At 42.2% G+C, this 21907-nt stretch overlaps 2 protein-coding genes across 14 annotated transcripts in view; one reads left to right on the top strand and one right to left on the bottom strand.

Annotated features, from left to right (window-relative positions):
• The window catches only part of LOC112451711 (cAMP-specific 3',5'-cyclic phosphodiesterase, isoforms N/G), a 315563-nt gene extending 305897 nt beyond the window's left edge, over nt 1-9666 (top strand). For all 13 annotated transcript variants that reach the window (XM_025011533.1, XM_025011530.1, XM_025011526.1 and 10 more), the window contains 4 exons: nt 410-639; nt 4656-4919; nt 5167-5266; nt 5481-9666. In XM_025011533.1, coding sequence (XP_024867301.1) covers nt 410-639; nt 4656-4919; nt 5167-5266; nt 5481-6280 — 1394 coding nt within the window. In that variant the 3' untranslated portion in view covers nt 6281-9666. The remainder of the gene's footprint in view (nt 1-409; nt 640-4655; nt 4920-5166; nt 5267-5480) is intronic.
• A 2416-nt stretch (nt 9667-12082) lies between these two features.
• LOC112451713 overlaps nt 12083-21907 on the bottom strand; it is a 34455-nt gene continuing 24630 nt past the window's right edge. The window contains exons 6-8 of the mRNA XM_025011535.1: nt 18883-19155; nt 15504-15707; nt 12083-15153 (exon numbers count right to left, since the gene is read on the bottom strand). Coding sequence (XP_024867303.1) covers nt 15029-15153; nt 15504-15707; nt 18883-19155 — 602 coding nt within the window. The 3' untranslated portion in view covers nt 12083-15028. The remainder of the gene's footprint in view (nt 15154-15503; nt 15708-18882; nt 19156-21907) is intronic.

The raw sequence follows: 21907 nt of genomic DNA, 5'->3' as shown, positions 1-21907 counted from the left end.
GATAGAAAATGGAAAATTTTGCGCCCTCGTGAAACATGTACAATACTATTCAAATACATAATCTTACTTGCACTCGGTCGAATAATGATTCTTTTAACGTTGTCATGTTACAAGACGGATTATAAAACATGAATTTATCAGTCGATCTAATTGCAAACATCGCGTGATAAACGAACGTCAGTAATCTATAATCAAAGACGCAATATACAAATGCATTGTCATTTTAATAATGTATTCAAGCGCAGAGAATGCGATTGCACGGTGCAGTGACGAGCGCAATAAATTTTTTGTTATACCTAAGACAATGCATTATAATTTTTTTGTATATAACATTTAAATACTAAAATCGATTACTCATGCCGATCAATTATTCAAGTACGTTTATCCACGTCGCTTTTTTTGCCCGCAGACAAGCAGCAGGAGTTGGATTTGCCGTCTTTGCGAATCGAGGATGCGGTCGCCGCAGCGGGTAGCGTGGACGCACGGGCGGCGAAAAAGAAGGACCGCGTGCAAAGAGGTCCCGCCGCTATGTCGCACATCAGCGGGGTGAAACGGCCGTTGACACACACTAACAGCTTCACCGGGGAACGCGTGCCGCTCTACGGGGTGGAAACGCCACACGAGGAGGAACTCGGCAAGGTAAGCCCTTGACCTTCAATCGTCTCGCCGCACCGCGACGTTCCGCAGTAATCGGGATGATAGGTGGTTTTGCACCACACGCGACGTCGCACAGCTGGGTTCCCGAATCGCAAGATCGCGAAAAGCTGAAATATAAACGGCGCGTCATTTTAGATAAATAAAAAATTGAGTTAAACGCTACAAAAATACACGTTGCACGAGAACAATATCGTAATTATATCAAAAAATTATTGTTGCAACATTTTGCTGCAACGTTATGACGTCTTTAGCTCCGTTTTGAAATGTTAAAAACAAAACCGTTAAAAAAACTGTTGAATAAATAATGCTAAAAAAAGAGGGAGAGAGAAAGAGAGAAGTAAAAATTTACAAAATTTCCGGTAATATAAATAAATTATAATAATTATTTCCTGTTGCGTAAAGGTGGATACATGTGATGTTATAAATCGAAGTAGGTAAAAATATCTCGCATCAATTAAAAGTTAAATGATGACTTTCTATTTATCCGGGACAATTTTGCAACGCATGATTATATCATGCTTCCTGTCCAAGACAAATATTCCTGCAAGTTAATTCACGAGCGTCTGATATTGAAATGACAAACAACTGTTAATTTGCACCGTCTTACATTCTCAAAGTTTATCCGCATCCGAATGATCTTCGGCAAATGTCAAAGCACATAACGATGTGACATTTCGATAGAATTTATATATGTACTGGAATGATACGTACCGACGCTAAACTGGTTACGAGCCCTAATAGAATCGAGATTTATTCGACTGTACAATCATTAATCGCAGTCTAACGAGAGAGCGGCACGTGTAATCCGCGTTACATATCGATTATATGGCCGTAGGGCAGAAAAACAGAATAATTATATATGTTAATGATAAGTTGATAAGTATATAGTGCACGATTTTAATACGATTACCCCGATAATTACTGGGTTTTAATATGATTATTGCTTGATAATTAGTTCGATAATTGCAAAAGCTTGATTTAGTTATGAGGTAAAGAATGAATTTTCAATAAGAGAATTCGTAATAACTACACACTAATCGTATTAAAGTCATACAATATGTAATTATTAACGATCGTTCTGTTTTTCGAAAGGCCTTACGGTCGAACTTTAATATCGAGATTGATGTATCCTTTTTCGTTAGAAATGAAGCTATAATCGTCTCGACTATATTTTAATCAACTCTTGAGAAGGTTTGTATAACCGGTCGACACGTGGAAATGCCGTACGAATTAATAACGAGATTTACCGGTTCTCCAACCGGAAAGACAACTTCGTAACTTTCAACTGAAGGATTAGACATCCAAGGAGACAGATAGCCGGAAATTTTGACTTAAGCCAGCAAAACATATTTTTTCTAAAAGCACTCGTATTACGTAAAACCTATGCTGCGCAGTTGAATTTCTAAAATTTTCTACATACGATTAAAGATCAAAGTTATTACGTGTCTTACGAAATATTGACAGCAAAAATACTAATTAATTCGAATTAATTGTGCGAAATAAAATTATTGCTATTATAATCGTGGGTAATATCGTATTTCGCGAGATCATAACTTTAGATTAACAGAACGGTCTACTAAATATACACTAAATACACACTAAAGGTTCTCGTCTCTATTCTTCCACGAAAAGTTTTCATTTGCCGAATTTATTGCGACGACGACCTTGTCGACGGTCCCGTTTATTGTTTCTTTTCGTTCTTTTGATCCGCGCGCGATATTGACGTAAAATCCCATCGCGTCCGAGAATTCCGCGATGTTTCTGGCTTTCATCTCCGTCCGGCCATGGATATCTGTACCGTGCTATATCGCTCGAATCGCGGCGTCACACTATACGCCTGGCTACGGTTTCGGAAAATTCTGAAATGGCATTCTCGTTGCACGTACCCGCGCTGATCGAACTTTTATTTACAGTATTCGTGATTTTACGGCGGCATTAGTGTGCACAACGCAAACAATGTAGCGACACAGTGAGAAAGAAAGAAATGTAAAGGAAAGGAAAAGAGAAAAAGAAGGAGAGAGATTAGACCGGATTACACATAAATCTCGCGGATTAAAAAGATTACGGGAGCGCAAGCTTTGCGATCGGCAATTAAAATGCTTCGCGCAAAGCTTACGCTACTTCACCGTGCCAAATCTATATTAACTGTGGATATTCACAGAACTTTCATCATTTCGGTATCACGAGTCTCGACATTTTGTTCTCTTGGAAAAAAAAACAACCGTATGTTTGTCGCGTTATTTCAACGTGGGCGCGAGATGAGATTCAAGCGCTGAATATATATCCGAGTTAATTCATTATATATAGAAAATCCCTGAGGTAAATTCCCCCTCGCCTTCCCTCCTCTCTCTGGATGATATTAGAGGATTCGCCAGGTAATAGTGAAGAGTAATGATTGTTTTTAATGTCAAGGTATTACCAGTCACGGAGCGGCAAAGCTTAATTGGTCTTGGCGAACTGAAACTCCAACATAATGACGTAGAAGTTTATCATCCCATATCCCATTTTTCATTCTAATTTACGCGAACGTTTAATAAAGAATTTTTTTTTAAGGAATTTAATTTTGTTACGTTCGTACCAGCTCGGAATTTATTAATTTTCGTATTTCGTTGAATTACTTCCCCGATGCCGTATCATCCCGCGCTTGTATTCCCCTTTCCTTCTTTATATTTGATTGCGAGCTTATCTCTTTGTCGGCGATGAATACGTGACGGTCGGCGCGCGCGGATAATACGGTGTAAATTTTCAGAAAGCAGAACATTTACCCTGTGGCATACGATTACGTTGATTACAAGACCGATTGTATTTTAACCGGTGGAAGCATTTGGGCCGAGGTCGCGCGACTTCGATAACCCGAATGGCTTTACGATTAGCGACGCGCATCTTCCACGAAAGAGAAACTGATTTTCGGCGCTTCTACGAAAGTGATATCGCGATCTCAACGTTGTTCACGGTGACCTGAAATGAGATTCGAGGAATGTTTCGAGGTACTCTTGATTATCACGTGTATCAAAATTTTTATTTGCTACTTTTATATTAAAAAATATAATACGCAATTCAAGTCTATGAAGCGATGACGCTTCAGGGAGGAATAACTTCAGCATTCTTTGTATATTCACTTGGAAATTTCACTTCTGGGAAAGTAAACCGTGAAAGGGGCCATCTTTCCATTATGCAAATTGAGGTAAATTTTCTTAATGAAAGAGAGGAAGGAACCGGGTGTATTAAGCGCCGCTATTCTGCATATTAATCAGATTTCACGTAGAGAGAGAGAGACTGTTGGCGATACGTTCGCCGGAACTATAAATGCGACGCAGACGTGTCCTTAAATGGCTACGTGATTCTGCAGGCTCCCCGAGACCAGAGACCCATTTTTCTACCCACGCAATTATGATTCAATCTTCTAGAATGTCACCTTAATGTCGCTGTGGATACTTTATTTGGCGTGCGAGTTCGTCGCTTCCCACGTTTGTTCGGAAACCAGACTGTTATTGACTTGAAACTTCACGGTCGAAAACCAATCGTGCATTGCTACTCGATAAAAATCGCGGTTTAATGATATTTACAATTGATCCAGTCAAGTCTTCTTCAAACTGGTTCGCTTGCCGCTTCGTTTTTTATCGCCTTCGTTGTCGCGCGAATAATATGCGAGACTATGACGTTGCCCGTGAATAATCAGCTTTGCGTACGACCTCTCGGCGATAACGCAGGACCTCCACTATCTACGTACTTGAAGACACGTCGTATTCTTTCGTTTAACGAATCGCTACAAGGCGCATTCGTGCTCATAATTAATATCTACGCCGCGGTATAACAATTGAATAATGATCACAATCAATCTTTCTCTTTCTTTCTCTCTCTCTCTCTCTCTCTCTCTCTCTCTCTCTCTCTCTCGCCGGTATCACTTCAAAACGAAACATTTAATTTATCGTATATACACAACGCCGTTGTATTATTGTGAATATCATTGAGAATGTTTTACGTAATATGATTTGCAGTTGTTGTCGGATATCGACAAGTGGGGTATCGACATCTTCAGGATAGGCGAGCTTAGCAACAATCGGCCCCTCACCTGCGTGGCGTACACGGCCTTCCAGAATCGAGATCTGCTCAAATCGCTGGCGATACCACCCAAGACCTTCGTTACCTTTATGATGACCCTAGAGGATCATTACGTGAAGGATAATCCCTTCCACAATAGTCTCCATGCAGCTGATGTGACACAATCTACTAACACTCTGCTCAACACGCCCGCACTCGAGGTTTGTATATAATACATGTACTTTTTGCTTATGTAATATCGGTTTCCTCTTTTTTTTTTTTTGAGCTCGGAACTAAATAGCTTGTTCTCACACAGACGATAAGCTTTACAAATATCCCGTTGACGAGTACAAGATACTCGTGCTTTGTAAAAGGAAGAACGGAGGAGTGAAATTCTCTCATGAAAAGAGAAATGTATTCTCTGTGTGATAACGTATCGTAAATGGTATATTTTATTTTATGTTACAGTCCGTGTTCACGCCATTAGAGATTACCGCTGCATTATTCGCGGCTTCCATCCATGATGTAGACCATCCCGGACTCACAAATCAGTTCCTCATTAACTCAAGTAAGTATCGGCGAAATTTATCAAGTTTTCTACTCTGCGTAATCCGTTTCTCTACGCCGCGCTAAATATTTACATTATTAAATAGCACGTTATATTTATCTTATCGAAGAAGAAAGACAGAGGGAAAAGTAACTGCAATCGTTGCTCGTTATTTCTGTGATTATTGCTTTTGTAATGATCAGCAAATTAATGATTCGTTTTTTCCTTCGTTCAGGCTCCGAGCTCGCGCTGATGTACAACGACGAGTCGGTGCTGGAGAATCATCACTTGGCGGTCGCGTTCAAGCTACTGCAGAACGAGGGCTGCGACATATTCGTGAACATGACGAAGAAGCAACGGCAGACGCTGCGGAAGATGGTCATCGACATGGTCCTCTCGACAGACATGTCAAAGCACATGTCGCTGCTGGCTGATTTGAAGACCATGGTGGAGACGAAGAAGGTCGCCGGTTCCGGCGTGCTGCTGCTCGACAACTACACCGATCGTATCCAAGTGCTGGAGAACCTGGTGCACTGCGCCGACCTGTCCAACCCGACGAAACCATTGGCTCTTTATCGACGATGGGTGAGCTTGTTGATGGAGGAATTTTTCCTGCAAGGCGACCGCGAGCGGGAGCAAAACATGGACATCAGTCCGATGTGCGATCGGCACAGCGCGACCATCGAGAAGTCGCAGGTCGGCTTCATCGATTACATCGTGCACCCGCTCTGGGAGACCTGGGCAGATCTGGTGCATCCGGACGCGCAGGATATTCTGGACACCCTCGAGGAGAATCGCGACTGGTACCAGTCGATGATACCGCCATCGCCGCCGTCCGATGATCAACAACAATCAGCGAACGAAAATCAGCAACAACAAGATAGGATACACTTTCAAGTGACGTTGGAGGAGGGCGACGAGACCAGTGAGGCTGTAGAGGGTGGCGACACAGGGTGCGACGATGGTGGCGGCGAGTTCTCCAGCGAGGACCCTGGCGGTGAGACGGAGGAGAACGCCGCGGAGGCTGGGATGTGACGGAGGCTCGCCGGTATTTGCAGGAAGCTCCATGAGAAGGTACAGCAGAGTTGGTGGCGAGTGCGTCAGTGACATTCGCACCTAGCCGCGTCTAGTCGCCGGTCCTTTTGTATCGACCTATGCCACGTCGGCTGGACCACGAGGGAGGGCGGCGATTGAGGTGACAAGGAGGTCGTCTCGATCGAGCGGCAAGAGGCAACGTCCCGACGACGACGCGGGAATTATGGTTCGCGAAGTGCGAAGACGCTTTTTAGGATCGCTACGTTTTCGGCTGGACCGAAACGTGCGACGTGAACGGACGAAGCTGCACGTCTTTTGTCGTCGTCGTCGTCGTCATTTCAGTTTTCGTCTCCGCGTTTCGTCTCATTGAATACTATCAAGCGGGAGGGGCGAATCTCTCTTCACAAAGTACCTGCGCAAATGAAAGCGGCAGCTGCATGTTTGCTATGTCGAGTGGGTGGCAAGATGTTTCTTTTTCTTTTCTTTACACACGCACACACACCGAGGATGATGACGATCGGCGCGCACAGTGATCGTCCACTGATCGTCGTCTCTATCAATTGGTTTAACGACGTTGTGTCGCCGTCGAAGGCTGGAGGGAACCTCTCTTCCAGGAGACACGCAGGATCCTCAATAACATATCAACAGTGTACGATATACTATGGATTCTAACCGATGCGTATTAGCGATACTTCCGAGCAGAGAGATCGATGTCTCTGTCTTCTTCTTGGACATTTCGAGCACCGTGCGAAAATTGTTGACACGTAAAGCCAACGTTTGAAACTTGTACTTGTGTACGGCGAAAGTTTACAAAGAAATTTGTTTCTAATTCCTGCGTTACACTATAATGTCGCGATCAATAATGTAAGTTTAATAATGCGTTGCGTTCTCGTGATTTAATTTCGCGAATGATCGAAACGTTTCGCCAATAGTTGATACTTAAAATTATATCCGCGATATGGATCGGATCGAGCTTAATTTATAACGTCCGTTATCGAAAGGAATAAACAAAACAATTGAAATCAGAAAACAATTAAACGAAAAGATACTCAGTTGCAGCTAGGCACGTTCTATCCTTTTAGTTCTTCGACGGTTATTCGATAGTCACCTACTTATCGGTAGAAAAAGGGAATACCTGTCTTTAATCGTAAGATTTTGTCATGTTCGCTTTGTAGACGTAGACAAGTTGGTAAGTGAATTGTTCGTAATCGAAAAACGAGAATCCAGAAGTAGCCGCGTGTCCGTAAAGGAAATGCTAGGAAGTGCAAACACGTAGAGTATTACCCGCCGTCTGTATGATTTAAAGCGAAAGGACGTCCGCTTCTTTCTCCCACATCGTGCGATCGGCGGGAGAGCACCGAGCAGCAGAACGGGGAGGGGGGGGGCATCGAGATAAGAGGGTACAATTAATTTTAATACACAACTATGAGAGCTGGCCTTTTAAGTTTGTATTAAAATTAATTGCCAGAGCCGCGAGACGCTTTCTTGCGATATATACGATACACACAAGAGTACACACACACATACACACGTACATACACACGCGCGCACAATACACACAAACGCAATACGTACAATTACAGTACGAGCGAGGATATATATCGATAGATGTTTTTAACCAAAGAATAATATAAGTGATTGTTAAGTCGATTGCCGAGCGTGCCGTTCACCAATACGTCTTCTGACGACGAATAATTCCAGCGACGGTAAACGTATCATCCTGGAAATTTCGCGTGAAATGTCAGAGGGAGAAGTGTCTTCATCACGGATGTCCATGAAACGCTCAAATTTGCAAGTTCGTTCGACGTTCAAGCCACGATCGCAATCCGAATGGACTTTGGAACGCTGGTGAACGCCGAATGTTCGCGCCGCTGTGTTTTTTAATGTTTAAAAGTTATGCCGGCGTTTACGCCGCGAGGATAATTTTTCTTCTTCTCTTAGACTACGAGTCGCATAAAAATCCTTTTAATTTACGGGGGGAGGAAAGCGGAGTAGTCGTCCGTATTGGTGGAATGGCGACAATTTCGCGCCTCGATGATATCAGGGAAACGAATGCAACACGTTTTATTACGCGATCGATGGGCGAGTGTGTCGAGGATCAGCCTAAAAAAAAAAAACAAAACAAAATTAACGTTTCACACTACTATTCTAAGTCGTGAGCTTGCCATCGACTGCGCGAAGTAGGGAAAATAAATTCGAGTCTGATCGTGAACGTGCGCGTAAGCGACCGGTAGCTCGGGCTCACGTAATCGTACATTTCTTAATCACGTTAAGGGAAATTACCTAAATCGCATAACAAAAACAGAAAAAAAATGGAAAAAAAATACTACGGAGAAAGCAAAATCTCTATGTGTGTTGTAGACAATGATCTAGTGAGTGTTTTGGTGCTGGCCACCAAGCTTTAGCGCGTAAGAGAAAAAACTCCGAGGTTCACGCGAGAGTCCGCGACTACATTGTTAAGTCGAGAAAAGGGGGGGGAGTTAACTTAACGAAGTTTTTAGGGCGTAAGCAACGAGGTTATAATAATAATATTAATAATAATTAATGATAATAATCATAACATTAACAGTAATAATAATTATTATAAGCGCGATAAGAAAGATACTGATTTATTAATTAATGTTAACGATAACACTCGCTGCGCGAAATGTAATCGAGATCGCGTTCGCTTCAGCTGTCGGGGCGACTTCGTTGAGTAATGAGTAAAAGAGAAGGAGAAGGAAGGGGAAAAAGGGGAAAGACGATCAAGTGTTATCGATGATGTACCTCTGCACTGACGCCGAGTTTGAAACTTGGCGAAAGTATTCGATTAGACGGCGAATCTTTTAATTATTTAGCGCGAATGCGTCTTTGATTGTATTTTTGGCATGGACGAGCGGAAACGCACTCGTTCTTTCTGTAAACGTTTTCTCTTGTCGCTCGTCTCGATGGATCTCGCGAGTGTGTGCGCAGGTACAAAGATAAAAAATAAAAGAAACGCCACAAAATACAATTTGTCATACAAATCTTATTGGATCATCGTGATTCGTCACGCTTCTAAAGCATCGTTGCTAGAGCAACGAAATGTCTTCTCTAATATATACAGTCTACCAGTTGCTCGTCAGTGTCCAAAAAAATAAAGTAAAATAAAATAGAGGGAGAAAAAGCCGGGGAGGAAAAACATGCAGAGAATTTGGTCCAATGATGATTTACAAGCATAACAAATCGCGATGATTCAATGAGATGTGTAATAATATTTAATAATAATAGATTGATAATGATGATGAGATGGGGAGAGAAAAATAAAAATACCTGTTTGATTGCTGGACAGTTAAATGAATGTATTAATATCGTGTAATCGTCGTACGAGATATATGTGTAATAAAACATATTTATTGTCGGAAAAATCTTGATTTTTCTTTTTCACAAATCCATTCAAATGACCAACACCATCTTTAAAATCTGTATAGACATAAAAATATTTGACGAACACGTAATACCTGTATATTCATAACTTTTTTTTTAATAAATGATAATATAATTAATGAACATGGGATAACTTTTAATTCAATCGCAATGAATTCTTTTTATATAAAGGAAGAACGGGAGACGATGGAGTAGACTGAAACCACAGGGTCGTCTTAATTATTTGTAAATATATTATTAAGTATAACATCTATAATATAATAATAATGTAATAATGAAAAACCATTTACATTAATAGGTATCATTTACATTAATAGATAATATTGTAATCCAATAGTAAAACACTCAGTTATGTATAGATTCTCGATAGCCTTCAAGCGTGATGAATTTTTAGAGTAGTAGTACCATCAGATCGCGCGTGTTACGGTGTAATTACAGAACATTTTTCCGTCGACTGTCCGTAGGTATTTTTTCCCCCCTCCTATCAATAATACATACAATAGTTTTGTAAGTTGTCGTCGCCGCCTCCCCTAATTTCCTATTTGATGATCCACGCCGCGCGCCCACACGCACATACGCGGGGGATAAAGCCGATATTTCTCAGTGAAAAATGTGTGCCTTTTTACACCTTGTGATTACTCCTAATCTATCGTCTCGTTATTGCGGGTATATTGGGATGCTGGAAATCGTGTGCGGTAGCGGCTGCCTCCGGATTGAAATTCGAACGACAATCAACCGTCGCGAATCCTAAAACGGAAAGAGGGAAGCTTCGACACACGTCCGGATTTATTCGCGCTAATAAAAAGTCCCGCGAGATCGGCCGAACTCCTCCCGACGAGGTATACCTGAGTGCACCGGCTCGAAAACGAAATAACGTCGATAGGAGGAATTCGTCAGAATCCTCGATTCGCCAGGTCAATTCGACGCGTGCTCGTGTATGAATTTATTATAGCGGCGCTCCGTCGTTCACGAAAATCGATTAAAATTACCAAGTTAACTCGCTAAGACTTAGAGACGGTAATAGTCGTTGTGTTCGTGCCCTACAGGTAGTGACGTGTGCGCGTGTTCGATTACACTGTATAAGGAGAGCGGAAAGAGAGAAATCCCCTCCCACGTTTACGTTATAAACATCTGGATTATTTAACCGCTTATTGTTAAGAGTTATCCGCCACTTAGTTCGCCCTCGTGCGCCGGATGACATCGAAATATTCCTCCCAAGTATATTGTACACTTTGCCTTCGTCGTTCTGCAAAAGTTCTCTCTTGAATCTCTTCGCCACTCGTAAGATACAAAAGAAAAGAAACGCAAAGGAACAAAATAGAAAAGAAAAAGATCTGGTAGCTCCTGCGACACGTCCTACGTTTGATTTCGGAAGTTTGAAAACGGGCTACTTCGATGCGAATTCGAATTATTATTACGCGGTGGCGGAGGCAACTTAATTAGCGATTGCGGGTGCACCTACATGGATTATTTTACAAGAACAGAGCTTAATCTCGTCGATGCGAGACTGACGTCGGTCGCACCGGTCAACTTCACAACAATAAAAACATAGTATATATATATTTTTTTTTCTCACAATATAATTTATCTTTAAATATTTCTGTATATTTGTATAACTATTTAACCTTCGATATAAATACCCTGAAATCTACACTCTCGCGATCACTATCGTAAAATTGAATTCACCTCCGGCTCGCTTCTTTTTCTAATCCTTCCTCCTCCAACGTCTTCTTTTTACAGCAAATGTCTCTTTTCGTGCCGACGTGCACGATGCGAGATTGCGCTCAATCGTGTTTGTCTCTCTACATATATTCGAATCCATTAAAGTCTACTATGTACATACAAATAATCTCCCCCGCAGCCCTCGATTCTGGGATGCAACTTAAATGATGGTCCGGCGAAACGTATTATTTCGTGTTTACTGATACCTGCCTGCGAAGCAGTTTGTAGAACAGAATAGCACAAGCTTGCTGTACTGAGGTACTAATAATTGACAGAGAGCACGGAACATAAATGTACATATCGGGGATCACGGGTTGCAAGGAAAAATAAGGCAGTTAGAGCAGCCGGCACTCTGAAATCTTGGATTTCTCTCGTGAAATTTCGTATACGGAACAAATAGAGAAATTAGAGCAATCAACTGTTGAGGACAGAAAACGCGATCTCGTCATATTAAAGATATAATTACAAACAATTGTAGAGAAGAATTTACAAAAGTTATTTTATGCGTATCACACATGGATAAATAATTAAACGCGGTAAGAAGGAATCGAACGCTGATCGAATACTGTCCTTTCGATCGTCGACTATATTCTTATCATTTCGTCGCCTATATTTTATTCGGTTTATCTAATAGTGTACAATTTATAGCCAACATCGAATTGTCGCGTAATATATTTATATTGTTTGCGTATATCTAACTGCCCAAGTAAATGTGTATAATCGATTAATACGCGGTCGAATACCGTTCCTGCCCTCCGTCTTGCGATCAGAGAGCCCTATAATTAAAATATTTCGGATAAAAAATATGTATATCTTGTCGACATGTTGGTTTCTGTTACGAGGATCGTATCAAACGATCGCACTATCGCCGTTTTCGTAACTCTTTTCTTTTTATACAATAACTCTCAACGTTTTAAATTGTATTCAACAAAATCTGATACACGGTCGATTTAAAATTAAATCCGTAATTAATTAGTTTCTCAAAGGTTCATTGTATAATGTTAAGATTTATCTTTATTGGATCATTCCTGAAAAATCACATGAAAGTTCGGAATCTATTTTACTAATTTCAGACTCTTTCAAGGAACATGTCAAATTATTCGTAAAGATTATGGCTAAATTTTACGGAAAAGACCTGAATGTTATTTATCATTAATATCGCATGCAGCCTAATCTACTGCCTATTTTCTCTCCGATTACCGATATGTTGTATTGCAATGATCTTCCATGATCATTTGATAATTGAATCGAATAATATTATTTTCAAATTGCACTTCTTTTCTTATCTTATGTCTTCAATATTTCGATTAGTATCGCGAAGAATCATATTTATGTGAAATAAATAAAAGAGATTAAATTGAATTTTTGTTAAATCAATCGAACACTTATTCGACATTTCTTTTAAATCCGCAAAATTTAATCTTTTAACTATCGTATTCTATTTCGTGAGTCATTAAAATAATCGTTTGTGCCATCATTATTTCATTCTTTCAACCTAATTAAGTTCTTTCGCATTAGAGAAAATGATTGACGGCAGTGATATTTCGTGTTTATCTCAGATTGTTATCATCTCGAGTTCTTGCGCTGCAAGTACATTTTCGTTTCGCGTTACGACTATGACACCCAGAATAGGATCGCACGACCGAGATTTCTCGATCACTTCACAGAAACTCTTGATGGCGTACAGTAGGTATCGACCTCACATTCATCGCACGAGGATTAAAGTTCAATGGCGGATCAGTGTAGTTTTTTTTTTACAGAGTGACTTACATACCTAAACGCTCCCATCTCGATAAATATCTCTCCCGCGCGAGGTGTACAAAAGAAAGCGAGGAATTCTTTAGGAGCAAAGAGTCCGTTCATCTCGTTCGTTATTCTGCCCTTATGGTTCTAACAGCGATAGTAGTAATTACAGTAATAATCGTTCGTATGGTTTCTCTCTTTTTACAGCGGCTCCTCCAACGGCAAAGAGCGATTTCGTGCCACGAAGCTTTTAACGGAAATGCGTATAATTACAGGTTGGACGTGGCAGTTCTCTTATTCTTCTCTAAGTAAGTACATGTATCGCCCGTCGCACTTAGAAGCGTCGAACGCGTCCGGCGAATGTGGCAGCGGCTGCGGAGCTACTTCTAAGTAGTTATAGATCTATCACTTCCTCTCTCTTTCTCTCTTTCTCTCTCTCACTCTCACTCTCACTCTCTCTCTCTCTCGTTCTTTTATTCTCTCTTTTACTCCCTCTCGATCTATGAGCAACACTCATTTCGTATAATATTGGCCCCAGCACCCTTATTATTTTCTTTTATTATTACATCATCTCACGCGACGACTAGTACAAGCGTCAAGAATTTGCATAATATCGAGCGAAATTAGTATTAGATCGTTGACAGAAAATATTTTTTAAATGAGAATTTGTGTGTATGTACATATTCAAAAGAATTTATCAACATTTAGCTGCTATAATATAAGATTAAGGGATGAAATAATCGAAGAATCAAATTAAGTAAAAGTTGAGGAATTACGATTGCACTTTAATGCTGTGTATAAATAGATACATATAAATGGACGTAATAAATAAATGCGCATCTTGCGACAAGACACCGTCTGTAAAAGATAAAAGCACAAATAAGAGCCCGAACGCGTCGCCCCTTATTTCCGGTCACGACCTCGCGAAACCAGCGGCTCTTTTCGCGAAACTCAATAAGTCGTCGTTGGGTTTTCTTCACATCTTCAAAGGCAAACGTACACCGTTATACATACAACAACGCAAATCCACGCCAACTCTACGTACGAAGACATCCGCCACGCAACACGTTCTCGCTTTGACCTTTTTTATCAGAGAGAAACGTAACAAATCCTCCGATGTATGAAGGCAACACAAACGAGGTTCGCTCGAGAGCGATAAATATGACATATTTTTCCGCTGCGATCACGGTTGGGCGTGGTAATTAGAGGATAATTTCCGCAACTGCTTGTATCAATAAAATTTGAATAAGAGGGAGGAATATTTCGCAGCTGTTGCATATAAAAACCAATGCAGTAAAACATTTCTTCTCTTTATTTATAATTTATGAAGAGATACTATTAATAACGATAATAAAAAAATTCTGTAAAAAACGTACGACATTAAAAAAGGCTTGAATTAATTATACATGTATGTATAATATTTTTATACACTTTTTTTGCAATAAGGTAGTTAAGTTTTGACTCTTTCTTCAATAATAACGTTATTTCGAACGATCTCTCGTATAGCGGAACGTGTGTAGGAAGCTCGCGTTTCGTGAACGCATCCGATTTTTATGTACATTCGTAAAGCCTCCCGGCTCTCGCACTCGGCTCTGCCACATTCGCGGGGCTGGCACATGCATTTCTATTATGTATATATACCTTACCCGTTTCCGACTTGTCTATTTTATTTTTCTTAATCACTTTTACCCCCATCCCTGCGTAATGACGCACTCGCGCTCGCGCTCGCACTTACGTCCTAAGATTGATTATTTAGTTTACCACACCGTACCGGAACGTCTCACACATAATCACCGCAAATGCAATATTTCGCAATAAGAGTCTTTGTCCTTTCAACTATATAGCCACCGGTATGTGGCGCGTCTCGGCTCAGTGGCATCACCTCGCGATGTATCGGGCGAGGAGGGCGCCGAGGAGGACGATGTGAAGAAGCGAGCACCCGAGAGACATGGGCACCCGAAGCGCCCACGTGGTGGTCCCCGACGAGGCGTCGCCGCATTGAGCTGGAAACACGCAATCGATATTTTCCTTAATAAATCATAAGAATAAGACACGTGAACAAGGGAATAAGATGCAAGAAGAGATAGAAGTCTAGGACGCCGAATTCGCTAGATCAATAACGCAACTTCAAGTTAAGATAGCTCGGTAAACAAGCTATTTCCAAATCAATTTCTTTAAATTGAGAAGACTTTGCTTACCGAGCGTGGACGCAAAATTACAGTGTCATTTAATAATCATAGTTGAAGAAAGAAAAAAAAGTGGCGACCAAAAGTACCGCAAATAATCTCATACAAAGCGAAACTACGGCGAGTGGAGTCGCGCGTGTCACACATCCGGTATTAACAATGCTCACCGTACGACGTGAGGTTCACCTGCCACGAGACTGGATAGCGATGAGAGGCCCTCGGACAGGAAGCGAGATGGCCCGTCACCGAGAGTTCACGACTTCCTGTCGTCGCGGCGGACGCGCTGTAAACGAGGCAGTAACGCCCGACGTCGGTGCTAGCCACCAAGTAAGCGGTGTCGTTCTCCACCCAAGTTCCGTGGCATAAGTACTCTGGAAAACGAGACAGCATCGGCTGTGAGCAGAGCGAGATAGAAAGAGAAAGAAAGAGAAAGGAAAGAAATGGGCAGCGTGTTGTTCCGCGAGTTATTCTCCGCGCGTCTAAAAAGCACCGCGCGCAAAGTCGCATTAAACTTCTCGATTTCTTAAAGTACTGCGAAAGCAGAGCGAGATTATGGGCGCCCGTATAACTTCGCGCCCATAGTATATAGGAAAAGTTTTTTTTTCTTTTTCAAGACCGTTTAAAGAACCGACGACAATAACATGCTACGCCACACAAAGCAAATTTGACGGAGCAGATGGAAAAAGGCCATAAACTCGTTAATGAGACGCGGTATTATCTTCGTCGCTGCTCAAGCTTGTTCTCCGACTCTAAAAAGGGCATCTGTTTTGTACCGTGGATATAACAAAAGAAGGAAAATTAGTTCGTGTAGCAGGAAATTTTCTAAGTCGTTGAAAATTATAGCAGATCATTAAGGAAGTACGTGAAGTAGAAATATGGAATGGTGTTAGTCATGAGTTATTGAGTTACATTAACATTCTTATTTTTAATTATAGTTACGAAAATTAATTGTCTCATCAAAACGTATACTATTGGATTTATCGCTCATAAATTTTCATAATTTCGCTATCGCGTGGACGAGATAACCGTAATCCCTCAACCATTCAATTAACGTATCCATGAAGGGTGGGGGAGGGGAGGGGAGATGCGATTCGTTCGTCCGGGGAAGCTACTTTTATGTCATCATTTTTACGGCACTTGCTCCTCCGCCTTCCGGCCGTAACAATGCGCGCGAGAACGGAAGAGGAATAAACGAGGGCCGTAAATCCTTCCGACACATCGATATCAGTGACGTTTCGAGCGACGATACCCGATCGTACTTGCGAGATAGTAAGATGAGAATTTACTGCGGTCGCCCCCGACAGCTCGTGACTTCGCGTAAAGAGGAAACGCGAAACCGCGCATCGTGTTCGACGACGGGCAGTGGCACCTATCAACGGTAAAAACTAAACGCGTTAAGCGTTGACATTGATGTATCAGAATAAATGTACAATTTTTTTTTACCTGTTGTTCACCCGGATTCACGAACGCGACGCGGCTTGGGATAAATTAACGATCGATCATCGTACGCCTAATCTGATGAAACGATTCGATAGATGTATTAAAGCGATCGAGTAATTTTATTCTTCGAGAAACGGTAAAACGGTTTATCTTACTTTGTGCCGTAAACTTCTCCCGGAAAACGCCGATTCGGAAAACGCAAACGCACGCGAATTCTAAAAGTAAATCAGCGTTTGGTAACAAAGACCCCGAAACGCGGCTCTAAATTCGTCGGGAATTCAGAGATTAGGGTGCATAATTAGACAAGAAAGTCCGTGAAATTTAGAACACGTGTTGCCATCGTTTTCCTGCCTGACGAATTCGGATTCCGACGCGAAACGAGAGAGAGAGACTCGGTATGGTACGATAACAACACGATTAACGATCGCGCTCGGGAAGTCACGATGACGTCGTTCTATATAAGCCGCGAACCGAGCGCGCACCGAGCGCGCACCGAGCGCGCTGTTTATACGAAATCTTAATGGCCATTCTGCCTTCTCATCGCCGTTGTCCTCGTCTTCATCGTCGCTGGTATCTGTGTCTCGGAATACAATCCCGTGTCGACAGCCGCGAGGCACGGGTCTCGAGTGTCTAAATCCTCGGTTGTGTCAACATGTCCCGGTAACTCGCGCCGCTAAAATAATTCCCGGCTACGAAACGCTCTCTCTTGCTCGGTAGTTCTGTAACGTATCAATGCTCTCGCGGATTACACATAGAAACACCACCGACTTCGCACGCGCTGCGCATTCGTATCGTTTGCTTTTCACAAGGGATTTAACCCGCCTTTTATCTTCTCGACGATCTAGCTAATCTGAAAATCGCCTTAAATTACTTTGGGATCACTTTGTTATTATTATTATCATTGTTGTCGAGCTAAACACGCAGGTTACACACTGACGTTGATAAAATAGGAGAATTTGATACCATAGAGTTGTTTTGATTGATTTTGTACGAATGCGTAAATGGATATATCCCGTCGAAATTAATGGATCTCTGTAATAATAACGCTCGATGTATGTATATAATTTATTATCAGTCGAATTAGTTTGATTGTGCAGACGTAGCAAGGGAAAAAGTCCTGGTCAACCGACAACGCGCGACGTGTCAATTTTTATGTATGGAGTCAAACGAAGTGCACAAAGTTAGCGCGGTCGTAAGCAAGCGCTATACTTCGGCAACCGTGACGCCTGCTGCCTTTCCGCAAACTAACTATCACCACTTGTGATAACTTTGCGCGAACTAGGACGGGAGACGAGAGGGAGGTGCGGGTAATCCGATAAGATGTTCCGGGCGAACGTGCTCCAACCCATGTCGAGTCTTCTCCCTCTCCCTCCTTCTCCTCTCTCTTGAACATCCCGGACGCTGAACATTCTACTGAACCACGAAGCTGCTCCGAATATGTCGAAGACAATGAACGACGATGACTGCCTCGAGTTTTTCGAGCCGTTCACATTGTCCCCGGAAGCTTCTTTTTGAAAATACGTTATATAGTTTATAGAACCGCAGATATAGAAAAGAAGTCAAAAAGATTTAAAGATGACGATAACGACGACGATTATGTCCGTTAACCATGCCGACCCACGTCACACGTCGAGAATCTGTCGAAGTTTGCGAGCGCTTTCAAAGCTCGTCGGTTGTCGTGAATGGAATCTTCTTGTCGCTTATCGGACAATCTCTTTGATTAACTTCCCTTAGTTAAGTGAAATCGCACGGGGTACAAAAAGAATCTTCGTAGCGCACAAATGCCCTCGTACGAAATAAGTCGCTAGAAATCGCGATTAAACTATAATATACAGATAAGATAATAAACTAATTTTAGGACAAAAAAAAATATTTCTAGCTATCTTTTCAACTATTTGTTCAAATGGTAGAATTATTATTTCATATAAGACTGAGAATTGAAAGCTCTCGCCGAGTTATCTTTTTTGTGGTGCAAATAACGAAATAATATAAATAATAAAATTGTATCTCTCATTAAATTTTATGTGCACCATCGTTCTCAGACACTAGGAAGTATTCTAAAGCTGAAATAACGCGTTCACGAGAAGCAGATGGGATAATCCTTACCGGATAACGCCTCGTCGCTGCAAGACGTGGCGAACTCCATGCGATCGGGTGTCCTGCAACCGATGTCCAGTCTACGTACACTACCGTGGTGGCACTGGCTTGGGAACGCTGTCGAGGGCACTCTCACGTCGTGCACCTCCGCTGCGTTAGCAACGTTCTGCTCGCCGTCGACGGTCAATACGCTCTCAACATTGTCGGCGTTCGGTGGCCGAAACAACGATACGATATTGTAGCGACCGAGATTGGGGCATTGCCTGGTCATCGGATCGGACGCTGAAAACGAATAAAGATGATTTATTATTTTCGCGTGTCTCGCTATCTTAATCAGATCATGATACAGCAATTCCCATTGGCACGCACTTTTATCAATTTTATTTTTAATAATTGATCAAGCAACATACAAATGGAGCGACAAAATATAAATGGACTGTCTATAAATTTTCTGAAATTTTCTCGCGTGAAGAACAGCCTCCATTAACTTTCACGTGATCCCTCGACAAGCGACAGAAGATCGCTGCTTATATTGTAACTTTTAGCCGAGCAATTTGATACGCGATCGACACGCAGTCGACGCGTTCCGCACGCTAACGTGAACGCGTTCTACTTTGTTCCTAGAGGAAATTAACGCAACACGATCCGCGTCAAGGTAAGAACCCGCTGTTTATTGCGTTCAACGTCAAAACGGCGAGTCTTTCGGGACGTTCAAAAAGTTTGACGCGCGAAAGATTCTTGCTCTTATATTTGCGTCTTTCTTGCGGTTTCATATTCGGTACATCAGCCACTGTCTTGCCAGGACTAAACTTTACATCAGGCTTTCTCAACCAATAACAAGTTTTAAAAAAGATTGAAAAAGCAAACGCATTTGCAAAAGTGTCATTATTGAGTTTATTTAAGTAAACTTCAACATGATTGAAATATTTGTTGTTAAAATTAAGAAAACAAACTGAGATAAGATATAAGATGTGCTGCACGCGCAGTAAAAACATCATTCTATTCAAACTATACTTTGAAATTAATAGACAAATGGACATATAGATGTATATGAGAAATGTCATAGTCTTGTTGAAAAAGATTGGGAAATGCTACTTTTACACGGTGTAACTTTCAGCCGAGCAATCCTCGGCGGTAACACGCTCGTGTATCCGGTGAGTGTGCGCCGCGGCACAAAAGAGAAGACGAGCGCGAATGTCGGCGCGATAAATTCCGCGCCGGCGACGCGGCGGAACGGCTCCGCTCTTCGTCAACGTTGCTGGAATCGGGCTAAGGAGAAACTGAAAGGCGAGCCGACTCTACGAGAGAGACTTTACGACAGATCTCCGGCATATGATCCTTTATGCGCTCATAAACCCGCGCTTCGCGAATTGATTGTTAAACTCCGCCATTCGCGAACTTCTCGCCGAACGCGCTCGTCCGCTTCTCTCTCTCTCTCTCTCTCTTTCTAGCAAGTACATAGGTACTTTCCATCACCGGGTACATGGGTAACAGGCCCCCTCCAAAGTACCTTTCACGTACAGATTCTTGGACAGATTTGAGGTAGATTTATCCTTCGCAATAATGTCGAGGCATCAATCATTCTTGAGCTATAGCATTGAGGATCTAGGAAATTTCGCGAAACAGCCCTCGGGGCAAAGATAGATAACGAAACTTTTATTCCTCGTTTAATTTTAAGCAGACTTTTTACTTTAAAAGACTCTTAAGAGTTCAGGCTTAGTTGCAAAAATATTTAAAATCGAATGTTGGAAGATTACTAGAACTTTCATCGAGCTCTCGCGGGCGAAAAATTGGCTCCGAATTGATCGAGGGACCTGCGGATGAAGCAAAATAACGGAATTTAGAATGCTTTCTATACGCGGAGCTTGTCCGCTCGAAACGCACGTGAATCCATATGTCAGGGCTAGGGAAGAACCCGTAGAAAGTCGAGACAAATCACGCGCCCGAGTGTATATGCATTTGAGAGAATCGTCCGTGAGACCGCCGTACATCCCGACGTCGCCGGACTCTCACGGATCGATGTCTGGAATTGGCTTTAGAAGCTAAACAGAGCGCTCTTTCGTTAGACCACGAATCACGTTTTATTCGGAAACTCCGAAGCAGAGTATCGGATGGCTGGCGAATCAGCAGAGCTCGTGCGAGTTGCGATGTAACGTACGCGTTTGCAAAGAGTATATACGATGTGATATATTCTCATCGATAGAGTACAATTCTCTAGATGAAAAATCCCAGGATGAACAAATGCGTCAGTACGAGACCAATACTATTTAAAGCAACGATAGAACATTCATAAATACTTGGTCGGGCGAAACATTTCGAGTTCTCTCTCTGTTTTGCGCACCGCTCTGTCTTGACTCGCTTATCTCCTGTCAGAGTAACTCGATAAGATCGAGACAAACCAGGGGACGCGGCCAATGAATCGGAAGAAAAACGAAGAGCTCTATCGGGGGGCTTCGAATTGGCACGAAAGCACCGGGAGGCCCGGAAATCACCTTCGAGCAAACGTTCCTGATTCCGGTTTCCGGCCGCAACGCGGGCGCGGTCGAATTTCCAATCTACTTAATCTTGGCTTACGGCAAGAAAGAAATGGGCATATATATTTTACGATCCCGTTACATTGGCACCTCTCTCTCTCTCTCTCTCCCTCCCTCTCCCTCTCCCTCTCTCTCTCGCTCGCTCGCGGTAATGGATCTCCCGCGAATCGTGAAGAAATTTCACGCCCGCGGAATGCTCGAACATGTTTTATTTTACGTGCACTTTAACGCGCTTCCGTTCGGAGCGAAAGCAACGTCGAGGTGAATAGAAAATTAAGAAGCCGCAAATATTAATCGAACGATAGTGTAGCTGACTCGCTTTAAAAGGAGAGCGAAAGAGAGCGAGCGAGCGAGTGAGAGAGAGAGAAAGAGAGGGGAGGGGGAGAGGTGGGGAGAGAGAACTGCCCTTTGATAACTTCCAAAAGAAACTGCAAGTTAATTTGCGAACAGCCTCATCGGTCGCAATATCGGCAAATTAATTTACCCTCGATTGATTACGG

The sequence above is a fragment of the Temnothorax curvispinosus genome, unplaced genomic scaffold (genome assembly GCF_003070985.1).
Source record: "Temnothorax curvispinosus isolate PA1 unplaced genomic scaffold, ASM307098v1 QBEX01002454.1, whole genome shotgun sequence".
Lineage (NCBI taxonomy): Eukaryota > Metazoa > Arthropoda > Insecta > Hymenoptera > Formicidae > Temnothorax > Temnothorax curvispinosus.
This window is presented reverse-complemented; position numbering and strand designations above follow the sequence as displayed.